This window comes from Python bivittatus, unplaced genomic scaffold (genome assembly GCF_059951505.1).
Source record: "Python bivittatus isolate LINGU-HERP-01145 unplaced genomic scaffold, Pbiv_v1 ctg000960_np1212, whole genome shotgun sequence".
Classification (NCBI taxonomy): domain Eukaryota; kingdom Metazoa; phylum Chordata; class Lepidosauria; order Squamata; family Pythonidae; genus Python; species Python bivittatus.
Window position 1 is genome coordinate 2,312,756 of NW_028277124.1, and position 15,606 is coordinate 2,328,361.

At 41.4% G+C, this 15,606-nt stretch overlaps 1 protein-coding gene and 1 pseudogene across 6 annotated transcripts in view; one reads left to right on the forward strand and one right to left on the reverse strand.

Annotated features, from left to right (window-relative positions):
• Nucleotides 1-832: 832 nt before the first annotated feature.
• On the reverse strand, nt 833-8,818 carry LOC103056460 (putative protein FAM10A4; annotated as a pseudogene). Its single transcript, XR_015794247.1, has 2 exons — nt 8,679-8,818; nt 833-5,480 (listed from the first exon to the last, which is right to left on the reverse strand). The product of XR_015794247.1 is annotated as a putative protein FAM10A4 (transcript).
• CTNNAL1 (catenin alpha like 1) overlaps nt 8,274-15,606 on the forward strand; it is a 54,156-nt gene continuing 46,823 nt past the window's right edge. The window contains exon 1 of one of the 5 annotated variants that reach the window (XM_088131550.1): nt 8,274-8,670. In XM_088131550.1, coding sequence (XP_087987676.1) covers nt 8,512-8,670 — 159 coding nt within the window. In that variant the 5' untranslated portion in view covers nt 8,274-8,511. The remainder of the gene's footprint in view (nt 8,671-15,606) is intronic. The other 4 variants (XM_088131551.1, XM_025164826.2, XR_015794246.1 and 1 more) reach the window with 4 other exon arrangements.

Here is a 15,606-nt window from a genome sequence, read left to right on the forward strand (position 1 = left end):
CCACTGACCTTTTTATCTACCTTGGTGTAAGGATCTAATCACGTCACACCAATCATCATAGAAATCCAAAGATTCTGTTCTTTTCCTTCCCACAGGACAACTTCTAGTTGCAAAATTTTGTGCAATTGCCTTTTCAGTCCTTCATAAGAGTATTTAGATTTGGACTGTGGATTTTATTGTAGATTGCTGTATTTAAATTTTCTATCTACAGTATTTTATGTAACAGCCAATAGTAACCATGTTAGTATGGTTATTAACTATGAAATGTAGTGCATAGCATCAGGCTTTATGGCCTTTCTGATTGTACTATTGTATTTATTTTGGTCCAAGCTTGTAACAAAGTCTTTATATATCATGTTTCTTGGCAGCAATATGGAGGTTTGCCACTACTTCTTCCAAGATGGCTTTTCAGTTTCTCAGTCAAGCCAACAGCTTTGGAATTCCAGTGATCCCTCATCCAAGTATTAATCAGGTCCAATCCTGATGAGCTTCCAAGTCCAAATAAGCTTAGCCACGTACTGCCATACATTTACTCTAAAAAAATATGATTTTTTGTTTATTTGTACAGAACATTTTGTGGTATCCTATTGTGTTGTATCCACATAATTTTAGAAGTGGTTAATAGATAATTATAATTAAATAATTGAAAATAAATTAGGATAGAAAGCTGAGTTCTTGCAACCATTCATGCTTCCCTTCAGCTACACATCTTAGCTCTTGGTCTAAGTTCAAAAGCTCTCTGGAACTGATCACTTAAGACATTGCCAAGGATAATCTGTTTGTTTGCCAGCAGCCCAATGGTCTGGGTGGGAGGGAGGGAGGGAGAGAGAGAACAATCTTGCTATCAGGATTTTGTTTTAGATTTTTTTTTAATCCCATCTTTATTATTTTTATAAATAACTCAAGGAGGCAAACATACCTAATACTCTTTCCTCCTCCTATTTTCCCCACAACAACAACCCTGTGAGGTGAGTTGGGCTGAGAGAGAGTGACTGGCCCAAAGCCACCCAGCTGGCTTTCATGCCTAATGTGGGACTAGAACTTACAGTCTCCTGCTTTCTACCCTGGTGCCTTAACTACTAGACCAAACTAGCTCTCACTCTCATCCTAAATCTCAGGATTTAGGGAATCCTGGGAAAGATGACTTGAGTGGTCCATCAACAGTTTCTGTCACCTCAGTTTCCCTTCTGGTGCCCTCAGTGCTCTCAGTTTTTTCCCTCCCTCCCATTTGATTTTTAAAACATATCTGGTGTTGAATCCAAGCCCTGCAGGCCCAGTGCCATGGCCATAAGTCCTACTGTGGTGGCATTCATGAGTATCACAAAGTGAGAGACTGCTTCCAGATAGATAGCTATTAGCACTATAAGTCAAAAAGCATTGTATGACTATTCTACCTCTTCCCTTGTTCACTTACTTCTTTTTTTCTGGTGAATAAAAATGAAAGAGGTGGAAAAGCATGGAAAGAAAACATATTGGACCAAATATGTGATTAACTAGTGTTCTTAATTAATTTGTACAGGACACCTTGATGGTAAGTAAGATATCCAATCACAGCTCCTATAGGAAAAGCCATTAATGTTCAAAGTATTATCACTTTTATGAAATCATCAAATATTGATGAGCCTCTGAGAACAGTCTGCATCCATTTATACTTCTACAGATCTAATCATGAATGAAAACACTGGCTTAAAGCCATCAGTGCTGTCATCTTATTTAGCAGAATCTGTGACTTTAATAATGTTGGTGACTGTAAGCCTTTAAATGTTCTTGATAACAAAGTTAATGCTTTCTGAATTGAATCCAGCAACAACAACAACAAAGAGAAAGAACAGGGTTTTTTGTCTGTATTACTTGCTAGGTATAATACATATATATATTTTACTAAGTAAACTGGTAACATATAATTGTTACTAATTGTTTTTCAAGAAGTGCCATGCTGTGAGAACATATTTTCTGAGCAAGTACTGAAGAGAGGTTCCTTAATTCTCTAGATTCCTAGAGTCCCAAATGTATAGTTAATATCCCCAATCTTAAACCAAACCAAAACATATCTATGTAAAAGGAATTCCAAAAAACAACATAAGTGACTAGTTTCAGGGGGGGGTTGAATTTTGGTAGGGTCAGAATGGGCTTTCCCCATTTCCTTGTATAATGACTCTTTTCATGTTTGTGTTAAGAAGGCTATAATTATACAAGTTTAATAAATTATTGTTGGTTGCATAGTCAGCCACATGTTTTGACTGGATTTGGCACTTCTACCCACCTATCGAGTCCTTCCCAAGGACCTGGGATAGGCAGAAGTTGTTGTTTGATGGTGTTAAAAGTATTGTCACAGGATATAAGCTGTTCCAAGTAAAGCTGCCTTTTGCAATTGACTGATGGTGATTTTGTCAATTCCAATGGTGTTCAAGTGGTGCTCCAGATGTTTTGGGTTTGCACCTAAGGTAAGCAAACTATCTTTGCTTTCTTTTGCCATAGTTGCTCTTCTTCTATTTGCAGGTCTTTATATTTTGTGACTTTCTCTAGTTCTTTCTCTTTTATTCTGCTGTCTCCAGGTATTGCAATGTCCACTATCATATCATCATCATCATCATCATCATCATCATCATCATCATCTGCCTAAAATTGGGAAAATTCTAGTGACATGCATTCAGTTGTTGTTTTTTTAATCTGTTCAATTGGGTCCAATTCTCAGAGACTGCCTGGACAAGTCCCTGCAGTTTCCTTGGCAAGGTTTTCAAAAGTGGTTTGCAATTGCCTCCTTCCTAGGGCTGAGAGTGACTGGCCCAAGGTCACCCAGCTGGCTTTGTGCCTAAGGTGGGACTAGAACTCACCATCTCCTGGTTTCTAGCCTGATACCTTAACCACTACACCAGATTGGCTCTATTTCAGTATCTTCCCCCAACATTTTCACATACAAATTATGTATGTGCTTGTGAGATATAAAGGAGATGAAGGAAATAACTTTTGCCTGTAGAAAATTTTGTATTCAGTTCCTGACATTTCCTGGTAGGTATGGAAAAGCTTTCTGTACAAAATCCAGAAGAGCAGCTGCCAGACAATGTGTTGCAGACCAGTATACCTCAACTTGATATCGTCTCAAAATGTTGGACTACAATCAGAGTTACCATTGCCCTCAGCTAGCAGAGCCACTTGCACAGTAACAGCTCTAGTCCAAAACATTTGACTCCCCAGATTGGGAAAGACTGTTCTAGAGCTCGATGGAGTATCAGTTGTCCTTGGTAAAAGGCAGCTCCCTATGTTCCCTGTGCATTTATATTGATGGCTATTGTGAGGTATTGAGAGCATAGCCCAAGTGCTCTTAAATAAATGGTTTCATTTTTGTTTCTCTGCACTATAAACACTAATGCACCCAAGAGCAGGATCCTCAGCTGGCACAATGCTTCTGCCATTGAAATTTAGCAGAGGCTTCTCATATCTGTCAATATTAGTAGAGTCTCCCTCATGTGATGACTAACTGGACTTCAGTGAAAACCATTGTACAAAATGATATTCACGTACTGTGCTGTCTGATTAAATATGGTCCCTTCAGCCTTGCAAAGTGATTATAATAGTACCAGCATCAAGCATCAACAACAGATCTCACCTTTCTCTAATGCAAACATTCACAACCTTTCCAAGTATTATAATGGCTACTCTTTAAAAAATCTGACATCAGGTAAAAGTAAAGGTTCCCACAAATCAAGCCCTACTCATGGTAACTATGTGAACACAAATACATACTTTTCTTGGCAGCAGTATAGAAGTGGTTTGCCATTGCCTGCTTCTGGAATATTTTTGTTTTACTTCCATTCTAACCTTCAGGCCAGAAATTTCCTGATGTCTCTCATCCAAGTATTAACTAGGTCTGACTCTACTTAGCTTTTGGGGATCACCCAGATCAGCCAGTTGCTGCTGCCTTCTGTGACAAATGCTACTTAATTTCAGTCCCTTCAAGCAGTGTTATTTTGTGCAACAGTGCTTCAAGATAAGAGGGCTTAAGATTACAGGCATTTACATTATGAGGCTCTCCTCGTACCTCAGAAGTGCCTGTAACTTAAACCGTCTTACTCTATAACAGGTTTTAGGAATACCAAGTACACATTTGTATTAATATTTCTTTTTTAAAAAGATAATTTTGTTTTAAATCTTTGTTGCTCTTCTAGTGCATATGCATCACTTTTTATGACACTATAATGAAATAAATTACAATATGAATAATAAAGCACAATAAAACTTGGATTATCAGTAGAACGCATTAACACTTCTCACAGATAAAAACTCATCCAATAACTGAATCCTAAAGCCACAATCCTATGTACATTTACTTGTGAGAAAGAGCTATTGAATACATTTAGTCTTATTTCCAAATAAATATGCATAGAATTAGGCTTTACTAGCCAACTCATAGTCATTCAAAGGAAATATCATGGGATGCTACACACTACAATTTTAATTTAATGAAACACTTATTTATGGATGGCCTCAACATTCAATAACCTGACCAATGAACTTCATAAACTTGTGATTTTCTCGGTGTTTGGAGATATTGTCTGGATTCTAGGTCACATCCAACCATGTCAGGATAATCCTTGGATCCATAATTGCCATAAAGGAGTCCAAATACCTCTGAAAAATGCAGGTCATCCACTGCCAAGTATTTTCTTCCCTCTGTGGCTTCTCTTGTTCTTCCAAAATACTTTTGATCCAGTCCTGGATCTTCTGGGTCTTCTTCAGTGTATGCTTTCTTTTATAATTGGTGTGATGTTCAGTCATCTTCAGGGCTTTGGGTTGTACTTCCTTGAGCAAGGCATTGGTATCTTCATCATAGTCCCAAATACAGGCTAAAGCAAGGTCCTCAGCAGCCTCCTCCCAGTGGCCCAGAAATATATGTGCTTTCCCTCTTCATCTGTACACTTGTGCAACATCAGGGTTGAACTCTGAAGCTTTGTCGCAGTCTTTAATGGCAGCATTGGGCTTTTACATTTTGACAAAGATACTGGCTAGGCTGATATACAAGACTGAGGACTGTGGATTCAACTTAATAGCTTCTGTAAATAGGTCAAGAGCTTTCTGCAACTGTCCTTCCTGTAATGCATTACAGGCCTCTTCCTTCTTCTGATCAGTTTTGGTTTGCATATCATTTGTTGCTTCCACATTGTCATTTCCCATTTTCTGGGAGTCATTTTCATCTGGTTTGGTAACTCCTTCCTCATTCATCTCTAAATCACTCTCCTCACTGGTAGACTGCTCTGGTGGCTTCCCTTCCTCTTTACCAAATCTCAGAGAAAAGGCTTCAATTCTCTGGAAACCTGAAATGGTGTCCCCCATGCTCTCCAGTGAATCTCTTAGGAAACTCAACTGTTTTGCTCTTAGAAGTGTTGGGTCCTGTTTGTATAGACTGAGCAAGGCTTGAAGATCACCAACACTTTTAGAATCCATTAGACTGTTGGGTCATCCTTTCAGAGGTATTTCCTTACCTAAACAGAGAAACAAAATGACCACCGGCAGGCAAAAAAGCAGTGAGAGCAAGAACGACTTCCTGGCAGCTTCCCCATTGTCTTTGCTTGTGGGAAGCTGGCAGGAAACATTGGAAATCATTCCTCCTCCTCCTCCTCAACTGACCTGTGGAACTGCCTGTCACTTTGCTGGGGGGAGGGGGAACAAAGGGAGCTGTAGACCATTAGAAAATTGCACCCCGCTCCCCATCCTGGTGTGTCCCCAAGGGCTCCTTCCTTCCAGGGAGGAAGAAGGTTCACCCATCGACTGCCGGCAGCCCTGAACCAGCCCTACCTCGCCAGCAAGCATCCAAGTTGCTCCCTTGTCCTTGCCTGCTGCCCACCACCACTGAGAGATTTTAAATTTCAGCCTTGGCTCCAAAGCAGCCAATAGCCGCTCACCCGTCGGGCCTTGCTGCCAGCCAATTGGGCGCAGCAGTGGGAGCGGGAATGACTTCCAACTTCCTGCCGGATTCCCCATTGACTTTGCTTGTGGGAAGCTGGCAGGGAGTATCAGAATTCACCCATCCTCCTCCTCCTCGGCTGACCTGTGGAACTGCCTACCACTTTGCTGGGGGGAGGGGGAACAAAGGGAGCCGCGGACCATGAGGAAAACTCTACCTCCACTCCCCATCCCAGCATGTCCTCAAGGGCCCCCTCTCTTCAGGGAGGAAGAGGGTTCACCTGTTGACCACTGGCGCTCCCCAGCCAGCCCTACCTCGCCAGCAGGCATCCAAGTTGCTCTCTCATCCTTCCGTTCCTGCCAACTGCCGTTAAGAGATTTCAAATTTCTGCCTCCAGAATGGGCCTTGATGCCAGCTGATTGGGTTCAGAGGCCAGAGGGAGGTGAGAAAGAAGGTGGGGATACATCCATCCCATCTTCCCTTGCACCACACAACCTATGGGTTTCTGGGAAGTGTAGTTGGAGGGTGAGGTGGCGCCGAACTGACTACAACTTTGCCAAATTTCAATCCCACAGGAGTAATGGGTCCCAGATTTTGGACACATTCTTTAAGTTAGCCCATTTGAAGTATGTTTTCAAAAATTGTTGCCCTATGATGCACCATTTCGCTCAACTGAAGGTTACAAACAGACAAACGCTGAGAGTTTTAGTAATATATAATGATTGGAACCCTACACACCTTTACAATGACATAATTTTTACTATAAGATTCAGTATGCTGATGTTATGTACAGTATAGCTGTATATCTTGATCATGGGTCAACCAAGTGATGCTATCAAGGTCTTGTCCCAGCGCTTGTTGTGATCTGGATGGGGAAGAATAGGCTTAAGCACAACACTAACAAGACTGAGTGGCAGTGTATTTTTGATTCTGTCAGTGTTGTAGTTCTGAAAGGGGTAGCACCTCCCCAGATTTGGGGGTTCTCCTGAATTCACAGCTCCTGCTTGGATAGCAGAGAGCAGCTATGGACAGGAGGGCCATTGCTTAGGTTTGCACCATTTCCTGGACCAGGAATGCCTTTTCACGGTCACTCATACTACAGTTACCTTGCAGGGTGAACTACTGCAATATGCTCTACACAGGGCTGCCCTTGAAGACCATTCAGAAGGTGCAGCTGGTCCAGAACATGGCGGTACAAGTAGTTATGGGTGTGCCTCGGCATGCCTAATGAACACTTTACCAATGCAATTCAAGATGCTAGTTGTCACTCCAAAGTCCTTCATGGTGTAGCTTCTGGCTATCTGAGAGTCTGTGTTTCTCCTATTGCATACCATAAGATCCAACAAAGTGGGCATGTTCCAAATCCCATCTATTAAGCAATGCCATCTAATGGGACCTTAATGCCTTCTCTGTTCTGTCACCTGGCTCTGCAATAGTATTCCCCTGGAGGTTCAATCAGACCTGAGCCTTGAAGACCTCTTTCCCTGGGGTCTGGTTTAGTTTGGGGTGGGTGTTCACCTGCATGGGATTATGTTTAGCATATTGGTGGTATGTCTGTTTCTCCTGACTTATTTATTTTTAAAATTGATTTCATATATTAGCTTTTTAAAAAAAATCTATACACTTCCCAGAGTCACTGTGAGTTGGGCAGCCTTATACATTTACATTTTATATATACAGAGTGTACCAAAAGTCAGCCCCCATGGGCCAATCACAATGTTTCATTAATATTTTTTCAGAGAAAATGTTATTGTACTTAAGAATGTTCAAAGATCATTGTCAAAAGAATAAGGAAGTCTAAGAACCAAAATGGCAACCGATTCACACATTTCACGTAATTTATGATAGTCTATGGGGCATGACTTTTGTTACACCCTATGTATGTATAATTCTTTTAGTCTGCGTGTATCAGTTTAGTCAGCAAATAAGCAAACGGCACTTACACTGCCATGTAACCATCATCGGGTCACTCAGCCTAAGCGAATGAAAAGTAGCGTTTGCGAAGGAAATATTTTTCTCAGTGGTTTGTGCGCGCGTGGGTGCGTGTTTTGTAAGATCCGCGATCTCTCAGTAATTTACGATATTTGTGTTCACACGACGCACTTTTTCAGGTCGGTTGCAAACTTACCGGCTGCATCCGCCCAATATGCTAAGCTTGATCAGGTTTAATCTGACTACCGCGGTTACTTTTGTTGTGGTGGCTTCTGTATGCTGTGATTCCAAAGCTCGTTGCTTACTTAAGGTTCAGAGTACTGAAGAGAGTGCGTGTGAGGGGAGTGAAAACTGAGGCTCTGCCAGCAGGCGCGCAGAAGCTGGATGTGGGTAACAGTTACAGCACCGTGTAATTTTCCCGCTCGCGAGTCACGCCCGAGGGACCGGCGAGATCACACCAATCCTCCCAGGGAGACCAAGGTCCCGTTTGCAGCTGGAGGGGAGGGCGACAGCAGAAGGCGGGAAGACGAAGGAGGAGGAGGAGGAGACCAGGCGGAGCACAGCCAAGCAAGCCAGAGAGCCTCGGCTTCGCCTCCCGCCTCCTCCTCCTCCTCTCCCCGGCAGGTCCCGTGCGGGCGGGAGAGTCGGGAAAGAGCGAGCTGTGCAGCGCCGGAGCAATGGCCGCGTTTCCCGGCGGCAGCGGCGGCAGCAGCAGCAGCGGCGGCGTCTCGTGGCCGCGCTCGCCGCCCGCCTCGGCTCTGTGCTGGGAGCCAATGCTGGGGCTCCAGATCCGTTCGCGCTCGGTGGAGCAGACGCTGGTACCGCTCGTGGCGCAGGTACTGACCAAGTCAAGCCGAGCAGGCGGCTCGGCTCCCGCGCGGCTATCTCCGTCTCGGTCGGTCGGTCGCTCCGTCCTTCTTTCCCCGGTCAGAGCCTTGGGTTACCCGCGTGCCCTTCGACTCCGTTCCTGAGGTCCTGATTTTCATTTTGGTTGCATGCTATCCAGAGTCACTCCGGATGGGGGCCTTAACAGACGGTTTTACAAGCAAAGTGCATTTGCTCTACGTTTTCGGTGGGTCTGCCCCACACCCTCTGGGGTGTCGCTGGAAGGCGCCTGGAGGTTGAGGACTGAGGCGGGGAGAGGGGGCGGGCGTTTAAAAAGCATTTTAAAGTAGCCAGGAGCAGGAATCTCTCCCCCCTCCCCTCCCGTGCGCGCGCGTTTTCGAGCTCTCCGGAAAGAACTTGAAGCGTCGCCCGGACCGCGATTCGGAACGCGGGTTTGGTCTCAGCCCCGCTTGGGGGAACGAAGACCTGCTTAAAACAGCGCGACTTTAAGACTGCAAACGAGGGTTTACGAGTCTTCCGTCCAGGGAGAGAACATCTTGGAATTCCAGCCTGGCCTTTGTGCTTTGTTTTGTCTTCCCCTCGGGCCCAGAAGTCGTGCATAACTTTTTTTTAAAACGCTCGCCCTCACGAGCTGTAATCCTTGAAAGAATTTTGACTGCCTTCCGGAGGATTAGCGGCGCGTCCCGTGTAGCCTTCGTTCGCACTCTTTGTATGACGAGGGAGGGGGGATCTATATTGCATGCATGCTACCTTAATCGAGGACGATGCGCGGCTCGTATTCCTATAGGCAGCTCTACTCCAGTCTCTGCTTCACAGATAACCCTGCAACTTCAATAGGAGCAGTTCGTTGCAGCTCTCCAAAGAGTTATTCTTCAAGTCGCCCCATAGACTTTGTAAAAGATAGCTTCCGAGTAAAGACGTTCCGGAAAAATGTCTGTACTGGAAATACGACTGAGTATCTCCACTGGTAAATCTGTGCCTTTGAAACCAGTAAAATCTATTTGCCAGTGAAGGTATTTAAGTTTGGAGTATATGTGAGCATACAAATCATAGCTTGCCATTAAGCAAGACTTAAACGAGCTGAAGTAATATCTTAGTTACCTGCCGTTCTCATTCATTTCACAGGGAGCATTTTGATCATCTTGGATTGGGTTTAGTGCTGTCAGCGCTTGTCAAAAGCAAGGGGGCAAGTCAGTCTGCTTCTGGATTAAATCCCTGTTCAGGCAGTACATTTCAGCAGGAAACTAAGAAGGTTGCTGAATTGTGGCATTAATTTTGTTGAATGTCTTAAGTCTGTGGGCATGCACAGAATTTCAGACATTTCAGTTGGAAGCCAGAATGAGTGGGAACCTGGAGCAAAAAACTAGTGAAAACATATTTGGATTTTACAGGCTAAAATTCAGAAACATACTTGACATTCTTGGCGAAGGGATTCTTTTTAAAATTCTATGCAGACTGCTGGTTATGTTGGATGATAAACTACTATGTCTTTATCCTGTATAAAATATTTATTTACAGAATGCATATGATTCATAATGATTATATATTTTTCAGACTTTATTGTCTGTGGTTATTGAGAGTAAACTGATTTGGAACCAAAGTTGCTCTGCTGCTTTCAAACTAAAAGTTAGTTAATACTGTTTAAATATTATTTAAAACAGTTTAACAAACTCATAGAAGACGCTGTTCCATTTTTTAAGATTACCCTCATTCCTCTAGTTATTCAAAAGCTTCCTTACTGTACTTGGTGCATAACCTTTTCCACTGGATAACTTAGAAAGCAGCTATTTACTTGCCTAGTTGCATCAGACACAGTAAGAATATTGTAATAGTTTATGTCATGCAATGCATTCTGAAGCATGAAATCTTTGGAAATAAATTTCAGTGAGTTAAACAGGACAACTGAGCATGTTTTGCATTAAGGTTTTGTATTAATATTACAAACATTAAGTGTCTGTAAGACAAGAGACACAGTGTTCAATAGTTTAGGGACTGGCTTTGAAAAAGTAGGAAATCAAAAAATATTGGAAACGGAAAATGAAACAGTTTAAAAACTAACATTTAGGAGTATTTAGAAGCAGTCCAAGCTTTTATACTGGTTTGACTACAGTACTACTAAATAAAACATGTATACATGATCACTTTAGGTTACAGTTAATAAGCCATTCTGTGTATATCTGAGTAAACAAGTAATACACATTTAGCTTTTCCAGGAATTCAAGTTGAATTTAAATGAACTTGTTCAGATAAAATAGAAGTATATGGATGCATAGAAGGCCAAACACCATCATGAGACAAATATAACTTTGGCTCTGTATTGCACAGAATAAACTTAGCTTTTGAAATTGTAGAATACTAGATTACAAGAGCAGGAATAGCTAATACAGATGGTTTGCCCAGAGTTTAAATTTATATTAGGATGAATTACTCCCCTCACTGATCTACAACTTTGCTATTCTTGTCATTGTGCAACCAGTAAAATAGGTGTGATCCTTCCTGCTTCATTCTGGTTTGTTTTCAGGTAACACAGTGTTGGTGACTAATGACCTTAGTCTTTCTCAGATCAACATATTTTGTTGGGTTTTGATGAAGATAAAATAAAGGGAGACTGTGTGTGAACTCCCACAGAGAAGATAGAATATGTGTAATAAGAAAATAAGAAAAATAAAAATATTGCCAGAGAAATTTGGCTGTGTTATAGCCTCTGAAGTCATTGAAAAGGGAGGATAATTCTTTCTGCTCATATCTGAGTATGTTGCAAATAGAAAAATGCTGATGGAAATGGTGCCTAGCTAGTAGAGTAGGCACAGCCCAGGTAGGGCAAAAGGATGGGTGGTTTGGGTGGCAGCAAAATACCAGATGAGGGAGATTTTGGGTGTTTGCTGGAGAATAGACATCTAGTTTATATCAGGGCCGAAAATTTGACCACTTAGCCCAGTATTGCCTTTTGTGATTGATAGTCAAATTGATTGACGGTTCTCTGGGGACAGTAGGCTGTGTTTCCTATGTCCAGAATGGAACAACAATAATAATAGTGTTTCCCCTTTTATTTCATTGTACTCTTTTAGTATATTCAGTAGCCATTCTAATATTATTGCATCTGCTGCTAAAGCCTATGTATATCTTGATAACCTGTTGACTGAATTATCACAGCAGTCTTCCTGCCACTATTACCTGATGTTTGATCTCTTTAAAAGTATTACTGTTGTCAAATCATTTCCCCTCCTGCTGCAGTACACTGTTTCTTGTCTTGGCTCTTTTTGCTGGCAATTCATCATCTCTAGCCCACATATGCTTCAAGATTAATTCTTATCTTCTTCATTTTTTTGGTAGCTGATTTCTTGTTTATTTTGAGCCTAGTCTGTGTGGTAATGTTAGAGATGGTTGCCTGAATGGGAACTGGAATATTTGGGAAGAACTTAGTATCGTGTCAAGGTAGGTGGTTTCTGTTGTCCTGCCAGGTCCTAGTCTCTATGTTATCATGGAAAATTACCTTGTGTTGATGGTGAAACAGTGGTAGTCGATTCTCAGTATTTTCATTTGTATGGAGGTGTGGTGTGTGTGTGTATGATTTTTAATCCCGCCTTCATTATTTTTTATAAATAACTCAAGGTGGCGAACATACCTAATACTCCTTCCTCCTCCTATTTTCCCCACAACAACAACCCTGTGAGGTGAGTTGGGCTGAGAGAGAGTATATTCAAGAAAGCTTTTGAGGACTACCATATAAGTTAGGGATTGCTAGCGCAGCACCTATGGGTATTGTAGCAGATGTCACCCTCCCGAGACAGTGTTAATGAGACCACAACATTGAATAGAAGTTGATGTTTATTTTTTTTTTTTAAGAAATGACTGAAATGTTGTGAGACTGCCAAATCTCATGAGGCAATAGTGTTTCTGCTTAAAACCAAGGATACCATTAAAGAAATATCTATTTTATTTTTACAAATTCCAGAAATTACCTGTAGTACTTTCAGAGACCACCACTGGTCTCCAGAATGGAAACCATTGCCATAGAGGAACTAAGTGGATAGCTTGAAAATGTTTGCTTTAACAAAAAAGAGCCATACTTAAATTATTATGGGATTATAATCTGAGCCTGAACAGTATAGATTGAAGAATCAGAAATTGTAAAGGTAATAATTTTTCAGTAAAATAAAACTAGCATTGAAAAGTAATTAAATGTTGGCAGCATCATACATTATGCTGATGGTGAGGGTTGCATGGTGCTACTTGGCAGAGTGACCGGCTGATGATGTTAACTAGGGGTGGACAAGCTGTTATGGCAGGAGAAATAGACTTAAGGTTTGAGGGAAGCTGCTGATACAGATCAGATGGGACAGTGATGTAAAGAAAATGGGAGCAGATTTCCTATTTTTTCCTTTTTCTTTTTTTAAGGACATACAGGGTTTAGTTTGTATATGTCCCACTAAAAAGAGGCAGGAGAGAGAAGGTTGCGAGGCTATAACAACGGAGTTCAGGAGTGGCACGCTGCCTACAGATTTTTCATTCCTGCTGCAGGATTGAAGGCAGATGCTCAGGAAGGAAGAATGTTTTGTTCTTCATGATGTACATCTATCAAGACTTTGAGCTTTCAACGCCATCATGGTTTTTTACATGAACTATTAAATGAACTTTCAGACAAGAAAAATGTTGAAATGATTCCAGATTTATTTACAAATGCAAACTCTTAACACTTCCTAACACAGAGGTAAGCATCAGACCTTTGGGTTGTCTCTTGAGTATACACTCAAACTAATGTCTCATTAGTGTTTTTATCAAATAAATTTATATTTATTGGAATATTGTACATGACTGCACTTTGGAAGATTGTACATGATTCAATATAAATAACCACCCAAAGGAGCGATTATACGACAAATACTGGCTGAGGCAAGATTATATCTGAAAGGATGTTATCTGCAAGAGTTAAAGTATGAAAGAGGCTATTCTTTTGACACAACATCAAGATATATAACTGCAACATCAAGATATATAGCAACATCAAGTAATATGAGCCTGAACAGATAAATCACATATATCTTTTAGTTCTTCCAAATGTGATACTTTTCAGTGGGCAATTTCTTGCATTAATCTGAACCACTGAGTTGAGATATCTTTACTTGGGAATGAGTCTCATTAAACAAAGGAACTTAGTTTCTTAGTGATATTTATCTACAGATGTGAATCAGCTTTAAGTGCCTCTAATTGTAGCTGTTACAAAGTATTGAAAATAGGTAGCCTGTAAAATTGACTGGAAGATTATTATAAAGTATGTGAGTGTGCTGTGAGACAGGAAGAGAGAGAGAGGTTTGGGAGAGAGAGAAAATAATGTGTGTTTCCCCCAAAAAGCAGTCTCTTCTCAAGCTGCAATATAAACTGCTTTTTAAACTGGAGAGGGAGGGGTGGAGGTAAAAAGGGATGTTCTGAAATCTCAGATTATTGATATGGGGATGTGTCTAGTGTGGCCCAGTCTTTTGGACCTTTTACATTCAAGCTGCAGTCCTACCTGCAACTCTCCTGGGACCAAGTCTCATTGAATTTGAGTTGACATGCAGAAAATTGAACTGTCAGTCACATAAGGTGAATTTAGTTACCTGTAAAAAACAGTTTAGTTATTCTGCCGGTAGAGAACGAGTGGTGCATAATGAGTGGACCAAAATCAACAATTTACAACATTTGGCATTACATTCTGTGCTTTTAGAAGTGCAATTTTGTCATGGAAAGCTCTGGCAACAGTGACTCATGCTCTTATCACCACAAGATTAGATTACTGCAGTGCTCTTTCCATGGGGCTTCCTTTAAAGACCACTTCAGAACTGCAGTTGGAGCAGGGCGGCTGCCTGCATACTAGAAGGTGACATCCATCACAGCCGTATTACAGCCTCTGTAGTGAGCACTGTGCTGGCTTTCAGTAGGTAATTCAAAGTCCCAGTTTAGCCTTTAAAGCCCTGGTTGGCTTGGCTCCCAGTCATCTTCAGGACTGCTGCCTTCATGTAGTGCCAGCTCACCCTGTATGCTCATTGTGAGTAGGGGTGCTTAGGACGTCCCATATATATGTGAGGGAAGGGGAGCAGGGTCCTGGAAGCAGCGTTTTTCAGCGGTAGCCCCATTTGGCAGAATCATCCCACCAGAGGTCTGGTTGGCATTTACTCTTTTATCTGTCTTTTATATTTAGTTATTCATTATCTTACTTACAGGTAGTCCTCAGTTAATGACTGTAATTGGGACTGGGAACTCCGTCCCTAAGCAACACAATCGTAAAGCAAATAATCATGTGGAGATGCAGCAAGAGCAGCAACTTTGAGGACCAATCATAAGTCTCCTCATTCAGCACCGTCGTAACTTCAAATGGTCACTGAACTAGTGGTCACTAAGTGATGATTAAAAAATGTGTTTTAAAGTTTGTGAAAATAAAGCTTTTCTGGAAGGTCTTTGAAATCTAATTATTGCTGCTATTAAGCTGAGTTGGTGCCAGGGTTGTATTTTGTGATTTGCCATTTTTTTGTTACTTTACATTACTTCACAATTCTTCTGCTCTTTGATTTTATTATGTGCTTGCTTTTACTTGTTTTGTAAACCCCTGAGAATTATCTAATTACACCAGTCTGTAAATACAGCAAATGAATAAATAAATCAGTTTAGTACAGTGGTAGTTTTGTATCTCCCCAAGAGGTACATTCTGCTAAGCATACGTACTACTTGAATTATATTTTGTACGGTCTACAGTCATGGCTAATTGATGTGCTGATTCTTGGGAAAAAGGATTGCTGGGAACCTGTGGTGTATAGTGTAACGTCTAACATGATTTGGTAGTTTCTGCCAACTTCTGGTCATTTCATTTTTTAAAAACTGGAGCTGTGGGGCCTTTCAGCTAAGCTTTTTATAGCATTCAGGAACTTGTAATCTCTAGACTAAATCCTGCT